The sequence below is a fragment of the Tyto alba genome, unplaced genomic scaffold (assembly GCF_018691265.1).
Source record: "Tyto alba isolate M040663 unplaced genomic scaffold, T.alba_DEE_v4.0 Super-Scaffold_2, whole genome shotgun sequence".
Classification (NCBI taxonomy): domain Eukaryota; kingdom Metazoa; phylum Chordata; class Aves; order Strigiformes; family Tytonidae; genus Tyto; species Tyto alba.
Genome location: NW_024881282.1, coordinates 38,028,153 through 38,041,863, shown reverse-complemented (window position 1 = coordinate 38,041,863; position 13,711 = coordinate 38,028,153). Strand labels below are relative to the sequence as shown.

The window sequence follows — 13,711 nt, the reverse complement described above, 5'->3', positions numbered from 1 at the left end:
CCCCCTCCACCCCCTCGGCCACCGCCCCAGCACCGCCCCCCCCGGGGCGGAAGTGAGCAGCGCTCCGGCCGCCCCCCTCCGCCGGCGCTGGGGCTGTCGCCGTCGCTATGGAGTAGCTGGAGCGGGACGGGGCCGAAGCGAGAGACGGAGCCGGCGTGACAGGCGGCCCGCCGGGGCGACAGGCAGCCGGGCGCTGCGCCGGCAGCTTCCTACGGGCTCAGGTAAGAGGCCTGTCCCCCGCGCCCCGGGGCAGGAGCGGCTGCCCGTGGCCTAGCGGCGCTGCGCGGGGTGAGCAGGGCCCGGTGGTTCCGCCGGGGCTGGGGCTGGAGGTCCCGCGCCCCGGGAACCCGGCGCTGAGGGGCGGAGGGGAAGGCGGCCGCCCCGGAGGCGCGATCGTTGCGCCACCAGGGCCTGGCGGGGACCGTTGAGCTGCCGGAGCCGGCGGGTCATCTGCCCCCCCAGACGCCGCTCGCCTCCCTGCCGGCTGCCCCGCCGAGCAGCCAACAGTCACCGGCCCTTCGGGCAGCGGGAAGGGGGATTCCCTCAGCGCCGCTGGCGGGGGCTCCTCGGCGGAACGGTGCGAGTCCCGGTCTCGCCGTAAGTAACAGTAAATACTTTGTCCGAGGGGACGAACCCTCCAGGGTTTGTGCGGCATAGAGGTTAGGTTTCGTCTGTCAGCAGGCGGCAAGCTGAATCTCGTGCACCGAATCGATCTCGTTCCGTGAGTTCTGGTAGGGTTTTAGCTGCAGCTCAGTACCGAAATGATGAATAAAAATCCTGAAGGTGGTAGTGAGGGCAGCTACGCCGTGCACTGTGCATCACTACATTTGATCCTCCTGTTATTTTTGTAGCAAATGCAAAAGGTTGTTTGTATCTGAAATTTTTTTTATTTTTTTTTTTTTTTTTTTTTTTTTTTTTTTTTTTTTTAATATGAGACTGGGTTGTTCCTAGCACCTGTTACTTCTGAGAATTCATCATTGTTTGGGTAAGAAGGATAGGATGGAAGTTTGGATTGGGTGGCGTGAAGTACCTGTCTGCTGCCTTCGTTCGTAGAGGGGAACCGCAGCTTGTTAGAGGTCAAAATACTGGCAGAGAGTATGATGTGCTGCTGTGCAGTGTGCACCCATAGCCATACATCAAATGAAGCTATGGGTTAGTTTATGGATAAATTAATAGTTTTAAATCATGCAGTCATTTTACAGGAGTGAGAATTATAGAATGGTGAGGGATCTTTGTTTTGGATTTACCTTTATTTCAATATTTTGAATGTTTTGCCTTATTTTTTATTTTTGTGTTGGCTGTTGCTTACTACCTTGCCAAGAGATTAGGTTGTCATCGTGCTGAGGTATTGTTGCTGGTGTACATCAGCATAAAGACCATTATTGGTTGTGAGGGGAATTCATAAAAACAGCACATTGATTGTCTGGATTTATTTTTAAGATTAATTCCAGGTTTCATGGACTTAGTGTGAGTAGCATTACTGTTACCCATGAAATTCAAACAGGAAGAAATCAAAGTTCTTACACATTTATTGCATGTCCTGTGTTGCTTGTCTGAACATTGTTACTCTTAAGATCTTGTACTTTTCTCATTTGTTACCTTTTAACTTGAAATGAAAGTTTCATTGTGGGTAACTGTATTGTCCTGTGGCTGTTAATTTTTCTATCTAGTCTTAAAAGAACTGAAAAAAAAAAAACTAGTTTACATACAGTTGGGAACTAAAGTTGCATGTTTCAGATATGGTTAAATCATCATGATTTGTGGTATCATAGATACTACCCAAAATCGTTATATTTTTTTTGGCCTGGATTTTCTAGGTACATTGTTCCTGTTGACATATATTGAGTGTATACTGAAGCTGATAATAATCACTTTTATAAAGCAAAATACAGTATTTGAGATTACAGTCCAAATGTTGACATGAGGATTTCTACAATTTAACAGTGTTAGAAGGATGTAAACTTAAACCCCAAGTTACTTATTGAGAAATAAGTTTCTCAGTACTCCTTATTCGGTAGCTAAATTAAACAGTAGTTTGCATACTGTCAAGCTGGAGAGGAACAGGTTGGACAGGGCCTACCAGGCTTGATTTTTAAATCCTAACCCTTCAGACACTGGAATGCTGTTAACATTCTCACCTAGTGGCTTTTCCAGTCTTCTCACTACAGTTAGTCTGTCACACACAGCAGAGGCCACTTCTGATTTAATCAATACTACACCATTTTTCCACCACTTACATAGAGAAGATCCCTTTTGTATTTATAAAAATGAATTTGAACATTCATGCACATACATTTTCTTCATGTCTCCGCAATTAATTTTGCAAAGCGTCTCTTTAGGTTTGAGAGTTCTAACACAAGGTTATGTTGCATTGATACTAGAGAAAGTTTGATGGCTGGGAGTAGATGAAACAATACAAAAAGCACCAGATTTATAAACAAATAAAATAGATTTGTGGTTATCTTAAACTTATTAGAATTGATTTTATAATCTTTTAACATGTAGAGTTTGCCCCATGGAATAGCTGCAGAATAAAATCTCTGAGAGCTGGAAACACCTGTAGCTCCTATTTAGAGTACTCCATGATCCTTGTTTCTACCTATTTATCAGGTTAATGAAAAGTTTCTTTACACAGGGATATTAGCCAGTGTCTCCTAGCTGTTTGGTCTTGAGCTGCAGAGTTAGGAATTGCATGCATTTTTCCATAGGACGGTTCATAAAATAAAATGAATATATTGTAATAAAATGTCACATGCTGTAATAAAATTACTTAGTAAAGGAATTCTGTGTTTCCATAAATTACTTCCAGCTATGTTCTTCAACAAAACAAGCAAATACATAATTATTCTTAAGATTATCTCATTGTATTCGGACTCAGCTTCTCATATCTAAAACTTATAGTCCCCATTAATTAAGACCAACTCTACCCTGAACATGCTAGCAGTCATACCTGGGTTTGTTCCTGAGTAGTCCTGTTGAAGCCATAACTACTTTAAAGTTGAGTTTTTGCAAGACTGAGATCCGTGCAGCTGAATAACTTGCTTTTTTAGAATATATTTTCTTAAAAGTCCTACTCTGGTTCTTCATTTAGTAGCACAAAGTTGTGTCACTCAACTGACATAGAAATTGGAGAAGTATCTGTGGAGCCACAGCATTAGTGCATTTCTGCATTTCACTGTGGAAGAATACTGAAGGTGGGATATAACCACAACAGTAGTCAAGATAGAGCAGCATAGTTGTGTTGCTTCCAGCACTGTGCTAGAGTTTGCTTAAGACCAGGCCAATACTGTTACACACATCTATGCTGTAATGAATTGTTCAGTAACTTGTGTAACTTTTTAAGGAGTTTTGTTTTGTATGTTCATTACCACTTTTAGAAAACAAGTCTATCTTTCTAATTTAATACTAATCAGATTATTTGTCCTGATTTCTAATGGAATCAGATCTATAGTACCAGGGGGAGAAAGGTGTGTGTGTCCAAATAACTTCAGTGTGGTTGATTTCAATCAAGTTTGAGGTATACGGGTGTCAAAAATAAGTTGCTACATATTTTGTGAGACTAAGGAGCTGTGAAGAGGAAACAAACTCCATCTGTCTCTTGAATGTGGAAAAAGCTGTGGCATAAATGTGTATATTAATAGACACCAGATAATCTATGTAGACCAGAACATTGCCTTATAAATGTATATAATACACTGGAAAGAGCTTCAAATCGTACAAGCAAGCACCTCACATCCAGTTAGGTCATTGGGGCTGATTACTCTCAGTACTCACTGGATTTTTTTGATAGTGCCTTTTGCTTCTTTTGTCCTTGTTACCATGACTTGGCAAACATCTTCTTTATCACAGAGAATCTTGTTTCTTCCATTTGAATAGGAGTGACATTCTCTACTTTTCAAAGAAGTAGTTTTACACAAATTATATGCCAATGAGTTGAATATTTGACAAATAAGACCATAATTGAAAATAGTATTTCTGCAGATTTCAGTACTTTTGCTGATGTGCTGTCTCAGTGTCGTGGTTTGACCTTAGGTTTATTTTACTATAGGTTGAGGAAATAATACTCTTCACACCTTATTTAAAAGAGAGAATGAAGAAATAGCCTTAAGTGTTGCTTTTGAATATACCACTTAATACTCATTTCAGGAAATAATTTCTGCTTGCAGTCTTTCTTCATCTTTGCTCACACTGATAAGGAAGATGAATGTCTGTCTCTTTTTTTTCACTGTTTGTTTCTTGTGTTCATTCTCTTTTGCTTATCCATTATCAGAGAGACAATTGTGTAAATGGGACATAGGCTTCAGAACTTCTATCTGGCAGAATAATCAAGTCAGATTTTTTTGAACTAATTATGACAACTTGGGAAACCGTGGAAGTACACAGTATGGAGGAAGATGACTTAAATTTTAAGCTGCCACAGTCTTTTAGCTCTTAAAATTGCAAAATGATGTAAAAAAATTCCTTGTAAAATTTTGTTAAAATAAAGCATAAAAAGATGGTTTCTTGTTTCATTCCCCCACAGCAATTGATTAATGCTTAAGCTCATTAATACTTAGGTCATACAAATAGTAGTTGGCAATCTGATGGGCAAAATACTGAATTTTGAGCTTGTATTTTGTCAAGCAGAGTGTAGGAATGAACACATTTTTTTACTTGTCTTCTGTATAATACACATCTGTTCTTTTGCTGGTCTTGAACCTTAAGCAATCCCTCCCTTCAGAAAATGTGTAGCTCCATGAGCACTGGAATTAAAGGAGCCTGGTTTCGTTCAGGTTTGGTGCTCTTTGTTGATTGATATTGATATACAAGGTGTGAACCTTTCCCTTCATGGGAGCAGTTTACAGATTCTCTGCTTTATTCAATTACCTGTTTTCAATAAAAGGTTGAATTTCTCAGTCCTTAATTGTTCAGTTAGGTCTAATGAAGAATGATCAAGAGATTCAGAAGTTTTTGAGGAGGAGCAGAAACAGTGACATATAATCCCCAGGCATGCACACACAGATATGTGTATGCAATGTGAATACGTATAACTGCAAAGCCCTGGAAGTTGTATTTCAGTATTCTTTTTGTGGGTTATTCCTGTATCCTATCAGATCCTTGATTAGATGTTACACTTTTCAACATGTGTCTTATGTTAACAGAAATTGTGAGAGGACTGTGAAGCTTTTTTTTCTTGTCTTTGTAGGATAATACATTGGTGGACCGTTGAGACAATGGAGTCCATGCTGAATAAATTGAAGAGTACCGTTACAAAAGTAACGGCTGATGTCACCAGTGCAGTGATGGGAAATCCTGTTACCAGGGAATTTGATGTTGGCCGACATATTGCCAGTGGTGGTAATGGTCTTGCTTGGAAAATATTTAATGGAACTAAAAAATCAACAAAACAGGTGGGTTGTCAAGTAAAGACCTAAATTTGTAAGCATTATCTAGCAAACTGATAGGTGGCAATTGGTAAGTGGCAATTGAAAACAAAATCCAACTGAGCAGACTAATGCTAAGGATAGTATTGTAAGTAAAATGAAATTAGGAACTCAACTTACTTAAATATAATGTTCTGAGCTACATAGGTAGTAATTGCTTTAAGGCTTCACTGCTGGAGAAGGAAGTGGTTCTGCATTCATAGCATACAATTTGAGACCAAAATCAAGAATTAATCTGAGTTAAGAGTGATATGACAGGAAGGAAGTTTGCTTTAACGTGGATCTGTTCCCCAGGTTTTTTTTAGTTGCAACTTTTTTTGGTAGCAATACTGGTTTTTTACAGGTTAAAATAGTTGTGAAGTATGCTGTCATTTGTTCTCGGCAAAATAAACTAGCTTTTTGTTCAAATGCATACAGAAACTGAGGGGTTAGAAATGGTAAGATGTGAGTTATGGTAACAGGAAGGCATGGGATAGAGGAGGAGGAGGCTATGGAGGAAGTGAGCTGTGCCTTCCCTGTGCTGCTTTCAGATCAGTATTGTTCCCTTTTAGATTCCTTTAAGTATTAGGATTTAGAGCACTAGTGTATAAATTTTTGACTCACTTGGTGTCACATGTGTAAATGAAAGTGGGATTGTGACTTTGGAAGAAGGTTTGCCAGGAACAGAGTTTAAGAACTGTTATTTATAGAAAATGATGTTGTACTGGAGAAATGTGAAAAGCCTTGTTTTTTCAAACTTGGAGAGAAAATAGAATTTTCAACAAGTAAATAGAAGTGTTAATAAGTTACAACCTTCAGTTAAACTTGATGCTGAAGTGATGTGAAGTCACTTAGACAAGGAATCGGCTTCTGCAGAGGTACAAAAAAGAAATAGACACAAAGGAATAACTTCAGAAAACATATACACAGTTACATGGTAGGAAAATAAACTCTAGCAAATAGAGAAGAAATATACTATGCAGAATAAATAATCTGAATAAATAAACATGTGATCTGATTGTAACAGAATCTGAATAATGTTAAGCAGGTACTTTAGCCATATTCTCAATCATCTGTTGCAGAAGTCTATACATCTAGTATTTACTGAATTTACCCAGTATATCAATTGAGGAGGCAAGGGGATTGCCCTTATTCAGCTATACAAAGGAGTGATAACATTGAAAGTATGGTAGTTTTGATAGGTTTTATATGATCTCTGTGCCCAGTAAACATTTGACCTGTAGCAGGTGTAGCTTTAAGGTCTGGAGAGTTGTAGCAAGTTTCTTTTGCTCGCTGCCAAATTGACAGAGCGTATGTAACTTGGTTCCTGTCAATCATGTTTTTAAAGCTTTGAATGGGTGTTCTGACCACTGATTTTGCAGAGTTTTAGTTCAAGTTATTACCACATGTGATCCTGCAATATCGCTGTAAACTCTGACTAACATCTGTATGTTTGTATGCCATCATTAGTCATTAAAAATACAGCAGCGGTTGTACTGTAGGGAACTTCAGATGGCTGATGATTTGTCATGCAGTTACCATTCATTATTAATATTACCAGTTAGGTAACATCATGTCAACATGCTGTTTGCCATTACAAAATAAAACTATGCTGCAATACAAACCATTTGTGCTGTGTAGAATTGCAATATATCTCTGCTTTTTCATTTCTTTTGCATGTACGTTTTGAATGTTGGCTGGGCAATATGGAAGTCACTGTCTGTTATTTTCCAAGAAGTAGCAGTCACTTTTGTGAAGGGATGCACATATTTGCTGTATTGCAAGTGTGTATATCTAATTTGAAACTACAAGTACGTAGCTTTTTTACAGTAGATGTGTAGTGTAGTCAGACAAGCAGGATGTAAGAGCTTAATTGCCTGCGTTGTTGTCACACTACAACAATGCAAGTAATAATTTAAGTCATCGTAGCCAGATAAAATTTAAAGTTTTAGCATTACAGCAGTAGAGCTGATCAGAAATCTTTGTTCTCAGGAAAAATGGAAGTCAGCAGCTTTACAGAAGTTGGTCAGTTGAAGATAGATTTCAAATCTGGATTAAGTCGGTTCCTATTTTAAATCAGTGGACAGTTACAAATATTCAGTCTCTGGTGACAGTAGATATATATGATTTTATTCCTCTATTCAGAGTTCTGCCTGGTTCCTGCCTTCCTGGTTTTCCTAGATTTCTGAATGTTCACATATTTAATTTTTTTTTTTTTATTGTGTCTTGTTTTTTCTTGCTTACTTTGTAGGTGACTCAATAACAACCTAGCAGAATGTGAGGAAATTACTTACCAGTGTGCATGTTTGTCTGGTGCTATTTGACAGTTGATTTGCTGCTGTTTTTCTGAAAGATTTATGAGTCTTTCTGGTTGTATGTGTATGCATGAAGTAATATGTTGCTAATTTTACAGTATGTATTTCTGCTCATCTTGGAATTGTTAACTTGGTGTTTATGCACTTATGTTTTTTTTTCTGGCATAATATAACACATATCCTTTCTTCTGCTTAGAAAGTGCAATCAAATAAATAGATAGGGGAAGGTCACTTAATGTTCTTGTTAGCGACTCAGTTCTAAAAACTAGCAGAATTCAGGAGATTATGGTTTGCACTTCAAGACTACTGTAGTTGTGTTTAATTTTTATTGTGGTAGTACTAAATATATTAATTGTAGGTAAGCCAGCTTTCTGTTGTTTTGTCTGTGCATACAGTAGCTCTGAAATGAAAGCTTCCTACTATTCAAACATTAAAGGCTAATTAATTTTGAAACTTAAATAGTTGTATTCTATACCTTATGACTGAAACAAACTGATGGGAAAGTAGAGTTATAAAAAACTGTTGGCAAACTTCTAAAAATAAACCCCTCAAAAGCTGGAGGGAAGTATTTTTCTGGCAAAAGACCAGAGTAATACTGGAGTGCTTTCCAGTATTTTATTTCAGAGACTATTTTGCTTTGCACAGTGGGAGGCTTTGGTAAAACATCATGTGTTTGCATATTGAGTTGCATTTGATTATTCATTAAAAAAATGCGTGAGTGCATATGGGTAAATAGAGAACAGAAATGAAAGGGAAAACAAAGTTTCTAAAATCAAGCACTCTGACCACTACCTTAGAATTTCCTTTGCTTTTATTTTCATGATTTAGTCTACTATCACATTGATTTTTTTCCAAGAGAGCTCTACATCATTCAATTCACAAGATATAGATGGTGAACTGTAGTTATTAAATATTTTGTGGCTTGGTGTTTTTTTTTTCCTTCCTTGTTTTGTGCTTAGTCTCTGGCATTATTTCTCCACACTATTCAAAATGTCATTGAAAATAGAAGGATTTGAGTTTCTGTAGCATTCAGCGCTATAGTGCTTGAATGTTTTGCAGGTATCATTAAACATACTTTCTCAGTACGGAATGAGATAAGAAGTATTACTATTCCAGTATAATTACGTTTCCTCAGCTTTTAGAGTTTTTAATTTAGAAATACTTTCTAGTTTTGTTTGCATCTTCATCAACACACAAACCCAGTGTTGTGGATTAACCCCAGCCAGCCACCAAGCATAACGCACTGGCTTGCTCACTCCCGCCCACTCAGAGTGGGACAGGGAGGAGAATAGAAAAAAAGTAAAACTTGTGGTTTGAGATAAGGACAGTTTAATAATTAAAATAAAATAAAATAAAACAATAACTAAGATAATAGTAATAATGAAAAGGAATATAACAAAAAGAATGAGAAATAAAACCCAAGAAAAGACAAGTGATGCAAAATTCAGTTGCTCACCACCTGCTGACTGATGCCTGAGCAGCGATCTGCCCCTCCCAGCCAACTGCCCCCAGTTTATATACTGAGCATGACATCCTATGGTATGGATTATCCCTTTGGCTGGTTCGGGTCAGCTCTCCTGGCCAGGCTCCCTCCCAGCTTCTTGTGCACCTGCTTGCTGGCAGAACACGGGAAACTGAAAAATCCTTAACGTAAGTGCTACTTAGCAACAACTAAAACATCAGTGTGTTATCAACATTATTCTGGCACTAAACTCAAACCACAGCTCTGTGCCAGCTACTAGAAAGAAAATTAACTCTATCCCAGCAGAAACCAGGACACACAGTGTGTTTCTGAATTCTTGCCTTCGTCTTGGGGACAGGAGAGAAGGCGTGACATGCCTTTGTTGCCTGGTTGCCTCTTTCTGGTTAGAGAGAATTATTTTTCTCTCTCTTTCCCCTTTCCCCCCCTTTTTTTTTTTTTTTTTTTTTTTTGTGTCTTTCTTTAACAGTTGCATTGTCTAAGATAGCAGCATGATTTTTGCATTCTTTTTGGTTTATTAGGTGTTTACATGGGTAAATAAGGACATGCATTTTAAACTGTCAGTGTGTGTTTCATAAAGAATGCAGGATTGCAAATGCATTTGGAGGATGTGGTGGGTTGGCCCTGATCAGCACCCAAGCACCCACACAGCTACTCACTCACTTCCCGACCCCAGCATGATGTTATATGATACGGAACAGCCCTTCGGCCAGTTCGGGTTGGCTGTCCCAGCCATGTCCCATCCCAGTCTCCTGCCAACCCTCAGCCTACTCACTGTGGGGGCAGAGTGGGAAAAAGAGAGTCCTGACCCTGTGCAAGGTGTGTTCAGCAATAGGCAAAACATTGGTGTATTATCAACACCGTTTTAGCCACAAATCTAAAACACAGCACCATGTGGGATGCTACGAAGAAAGCTGACTACATCTGTCCTGGTTTGAGCCCAGAGGGCAACTGAGCACCACGCAGCCATTCACTTATCCCTTCCCTCCCAGCATTGGGAAGGAGAAGTGAGGCAACACTCTGGAATTCGGATGAGGATAGGGAGGGGTGGTTCACCCATTCCAGTTGGGCAAAAGACAGACTGGTTAGGGGAAGAAAGAACATCACTTTAATTCAAACACTAACAAAAACCAACACTTAACAGGCAAGTTAGGACAGTGAGAAGTACCATCACATCCAAAAAACCACCTTTCCCCCTCCCTTCTTCCTGGGCTCAGCTCTGCTCCAGATCTCTCTACCTCCTCCTCCAGCAGCGCAGAGAGCAGGGCATGGGGGTTACAGTCAGCTCACTGCTCCTCCCTTCTCAAGAGGTGGGGCAATGCTGCACATTCTTCTCCTGCTCCACGTGGCTCCCCTCTCACTGTCCTGCATGAGCCTTTTCTGGTGTGAGTCCTTCCCATGGGATGCAGCCGTTCCCGAGCTGCTCCAGCGTGGGTCACCCCCGCGTGTCGCAGTCCTCCCAGTACTGAACTACAACAGCGGGGGTCACTTCTCCCCTCAGAGTCCCGGCCTCCTTTAAGTGCAGCTGCCTGTCCTGGTGTGGGCTCCTCCACAGACCACGGATCAGCTTCTGTTCCACTGCGGACCTCCATGGGTGGCAGGGGGGTGGCCCGGCCCTCTTACCACAGGACACAGGGGTCTCTGCTCTGGTGTACCTCCCCCCTCTTCCTCATCCTTCCTTCCAGTGACCTGGGTGTTCACATAGGTGTCCTTCTTGTAACTCTTCTTCACAAGACCCAACCCCCTCTCAGGTTCCCCTTCTTAAACAAGTTATCACAGAGGTGCAGCCACTGTTGCTGACTGGCTCGGCCCTGGCCAGAGGTGGGTCTGGCTTGGAGGTGGGGGAGCTTTTGAGAAGCTTCTCACAGGGCCACTGCTGTAGCTCCCTCTCCTGCTACCAGAAACCCCACCACAGAAACCCAGTACACCATCTCAGCCAGACCCAGTACAAAGGAGAACTGCCCAAAGAAGCTGGATAAAGGAAATCGAGGCATTTAGTGATTAAAACTACAAGAATAAAATTCCTTTATGAAGGGGTGTATTAGTGACTACCAGGTCTTTTGAGACAGTGGTCAACAGATTCCCCTAAAATTCACAGGCACAATCAAAGACAGCTGATTTACACTTTTCAGTTCAGTGTCTAAAAGTGTTCTAGATGAGTTAATATGATTATATCCCAGTTAAACCATGTCCCATGTCATGTGTGTTGTGGACAATGCTTACTCCTGTTTGCACAGGTGACAATTCCTTGGCAAAGACATTGTAGAACTTAAACACTGATCTTTTCAGTGATTCATTTAAAATTTCTAAATTCTTGGCAGTAACAACACATATTTTCTTGAAGGCCTTAATCCTGGCAAATATTTACACAGTACACGTCATAACGTATAGCTGTCTCAGTGTGATCACTGAGCCACTTTGAGGTAAGGTGTTGGGCATAAACATGTGGGAGCTGAGATGGAAGGTGCAGACTATTGCATGTTTATGAATAGAACTGAGATTTATACTTAGATCTATTGAGTGTCCAGTCTAGTCTCCTACATACTTGTCCATACTTCCTAACGCAGGTAGTAACGTTGCCAGTGTACCGTGTTGAGACAAGAGCATGTTGAGCAAGGTGTGTATACTGCCTATCACATAATGAATGAAAATTGTATCGCTAAAAATAAGGGTTGTTTTGTCTCTACTTTTCCACTTTTTGTGGAGAGCAGTTATATTTTTTTTTAATATATTTTAGTCTTTTTATGTTAAATTTATTTTTATATCACAAAGTTGGTATTACAACACAACTGCAGAATTAAATAACAAATAGTCATCTGCAGGAGGAAGCTACTCTTCCTTCAAACCTATGAAATGAAAAAAAGTGGGAGCTCCTCTAGAGCTTTCCGTGGAAAGAAGTAGTAACTATGTAATCCTTTGCTGCCTTTCATCTCAGTATGTTTCCATGAAAGTAATTATAGGAAATGGAATCTCTGTCAGCTACAGTCACTAGTCTTCCTTTTGGGGGTTAATAACCAGTTCTTGTAAAACAGAAAAGGAAAAACAGAATTTGGTTCACACAGCATAAAACCACAAATGCTTTTATATGTTTCCAAGCTTACTATATGGTTTCAGTAATTTTTGTGCATTGAGAATGTGTTCTGTGGTACATGACTCAGCTATCTCTTCATTCTTCATTCTTCATTAATATCTAGTGACCTATGGGCATTAAGATACTATATTACTGTTATGCCATTTTGCATATAAAAATCAATGCCGATTATGGAATTGAATTTCAGTATGCCATATTTTGAATTATTAATATCAGAACACATTTAACATTTTAGTGTCCATGAGCAGAGATGGCTGTGTGCTTTCTTCTTGTATCAGATGTGTTACATGGATGTAAAGGTATTGAAATCAAATTGTCACACAGTCAAGTAATTTTGATTCTTATAACTCCACAATAACTAAGTCTACAAAATCAATGTGATAGCAATCATATTCATACCTAGAATACTACAGTTTCATACACATGCTTACTTATGAACTCATTTTGGATATGTAGAGGTTCTATCAAACTTCAAAGAAATCATGCAAGGTTGCAGCAGGCACCAGTAGAACTTATTTATTGCCATCATAAAATATTCAAACCATAGCTGGTGTCCCATACTATCCAATTTAAATATTCACTTTCAGATTATTTTGATTTACCGTTAAACAGAAGTGCTTTTAGAAGTGTTGTATTAGTTTGAAATTTTGTTACTGGTCATGTTCTACTCAATTCACACTTCATACTGGAAGATGTGTATTTTTTAAATAGTGGGTATAGTATATGTCTTCTATCCCCGTCATTGATTCCTTCCTGCCTTGTGTCAATGTTAATATTTGATCCATCACACCTAAGACTTGGAGCAGGATTGAAGCAGGAAAAATATACTTAGTTGAATTAGTTATAGATGTTCACCTGCTAATGGCTTAATGAAATAGGTACCAGCTAAAAAATAGAAACCAATGTTTTGTATATTGGACTGAATTTCTTTTTTTATATAACCTATTTCTAGAAGGTTTTGGGTTTTTTTTACTCAATAATGTAACTGTTCCTGTGATATTTTAATTAGAATAATGGTTATAAAAGACGCAGTACAAGAGCATAGACTTCCTCTTGGGACTGAAAACTCTATTTTCATATTATTTTCTACTGGTTTGTAACCTTTATTATTATTCATAATGCTGTAGTAGGAATATAAGAAAGTCTCTGTTTCATGATACAGTTTTAAATTCCCTTTTTCTTTAATTGATTTATTTCTCTGTAATGGCTTCCAAGATGGTGATGTAATCTAATTTTTTTATTTCACATCTGCCTCTGTAATTTCAAAGTTTCATATAAATTTCTTCATTTTCTCCCACTCTATTTGCAGAGGTTGGTTGGAAGAACTATTTTCTCTGTTTTTAACATCTACTGCATTTCTGGGACTTCATTTTACACATGTTTAAGCATTAAAAAAAATATTGTTTTATCATGGTCTAATCAG

General features: G+C 39.2%; 1 protein-coding gene across 2 annotated transcripts in view; it reads left to right on the top strand.

Annotated features, from left to right (window-relative positions):
- The first annotated feature begins 38 nt into the window (after positions 1-38).
- Positions 39-13,711, top strand: part of SCYL2 (SCY1 like pseudokinase 2) — a 42,908-nt gene continuing 29,235 nt past the window's right edge. For both annotated transcript variants that reach the window (XM_042792466.1, XM_042792465.1), the window contains exons 1-2: positions 39-221; positions 5,186-5,390. In XM_042792466.1, coding sequence (XP_042648400.1) covers positions 5,214-5,390 — 177 coding nt within the window. In that variant the 5' untranslated portion in view covers positions 39-221; positions 5,186-5,213. The remainder of the gene's footprint in view (positions 222-5,185; positions 5,391-13,711) is intronic.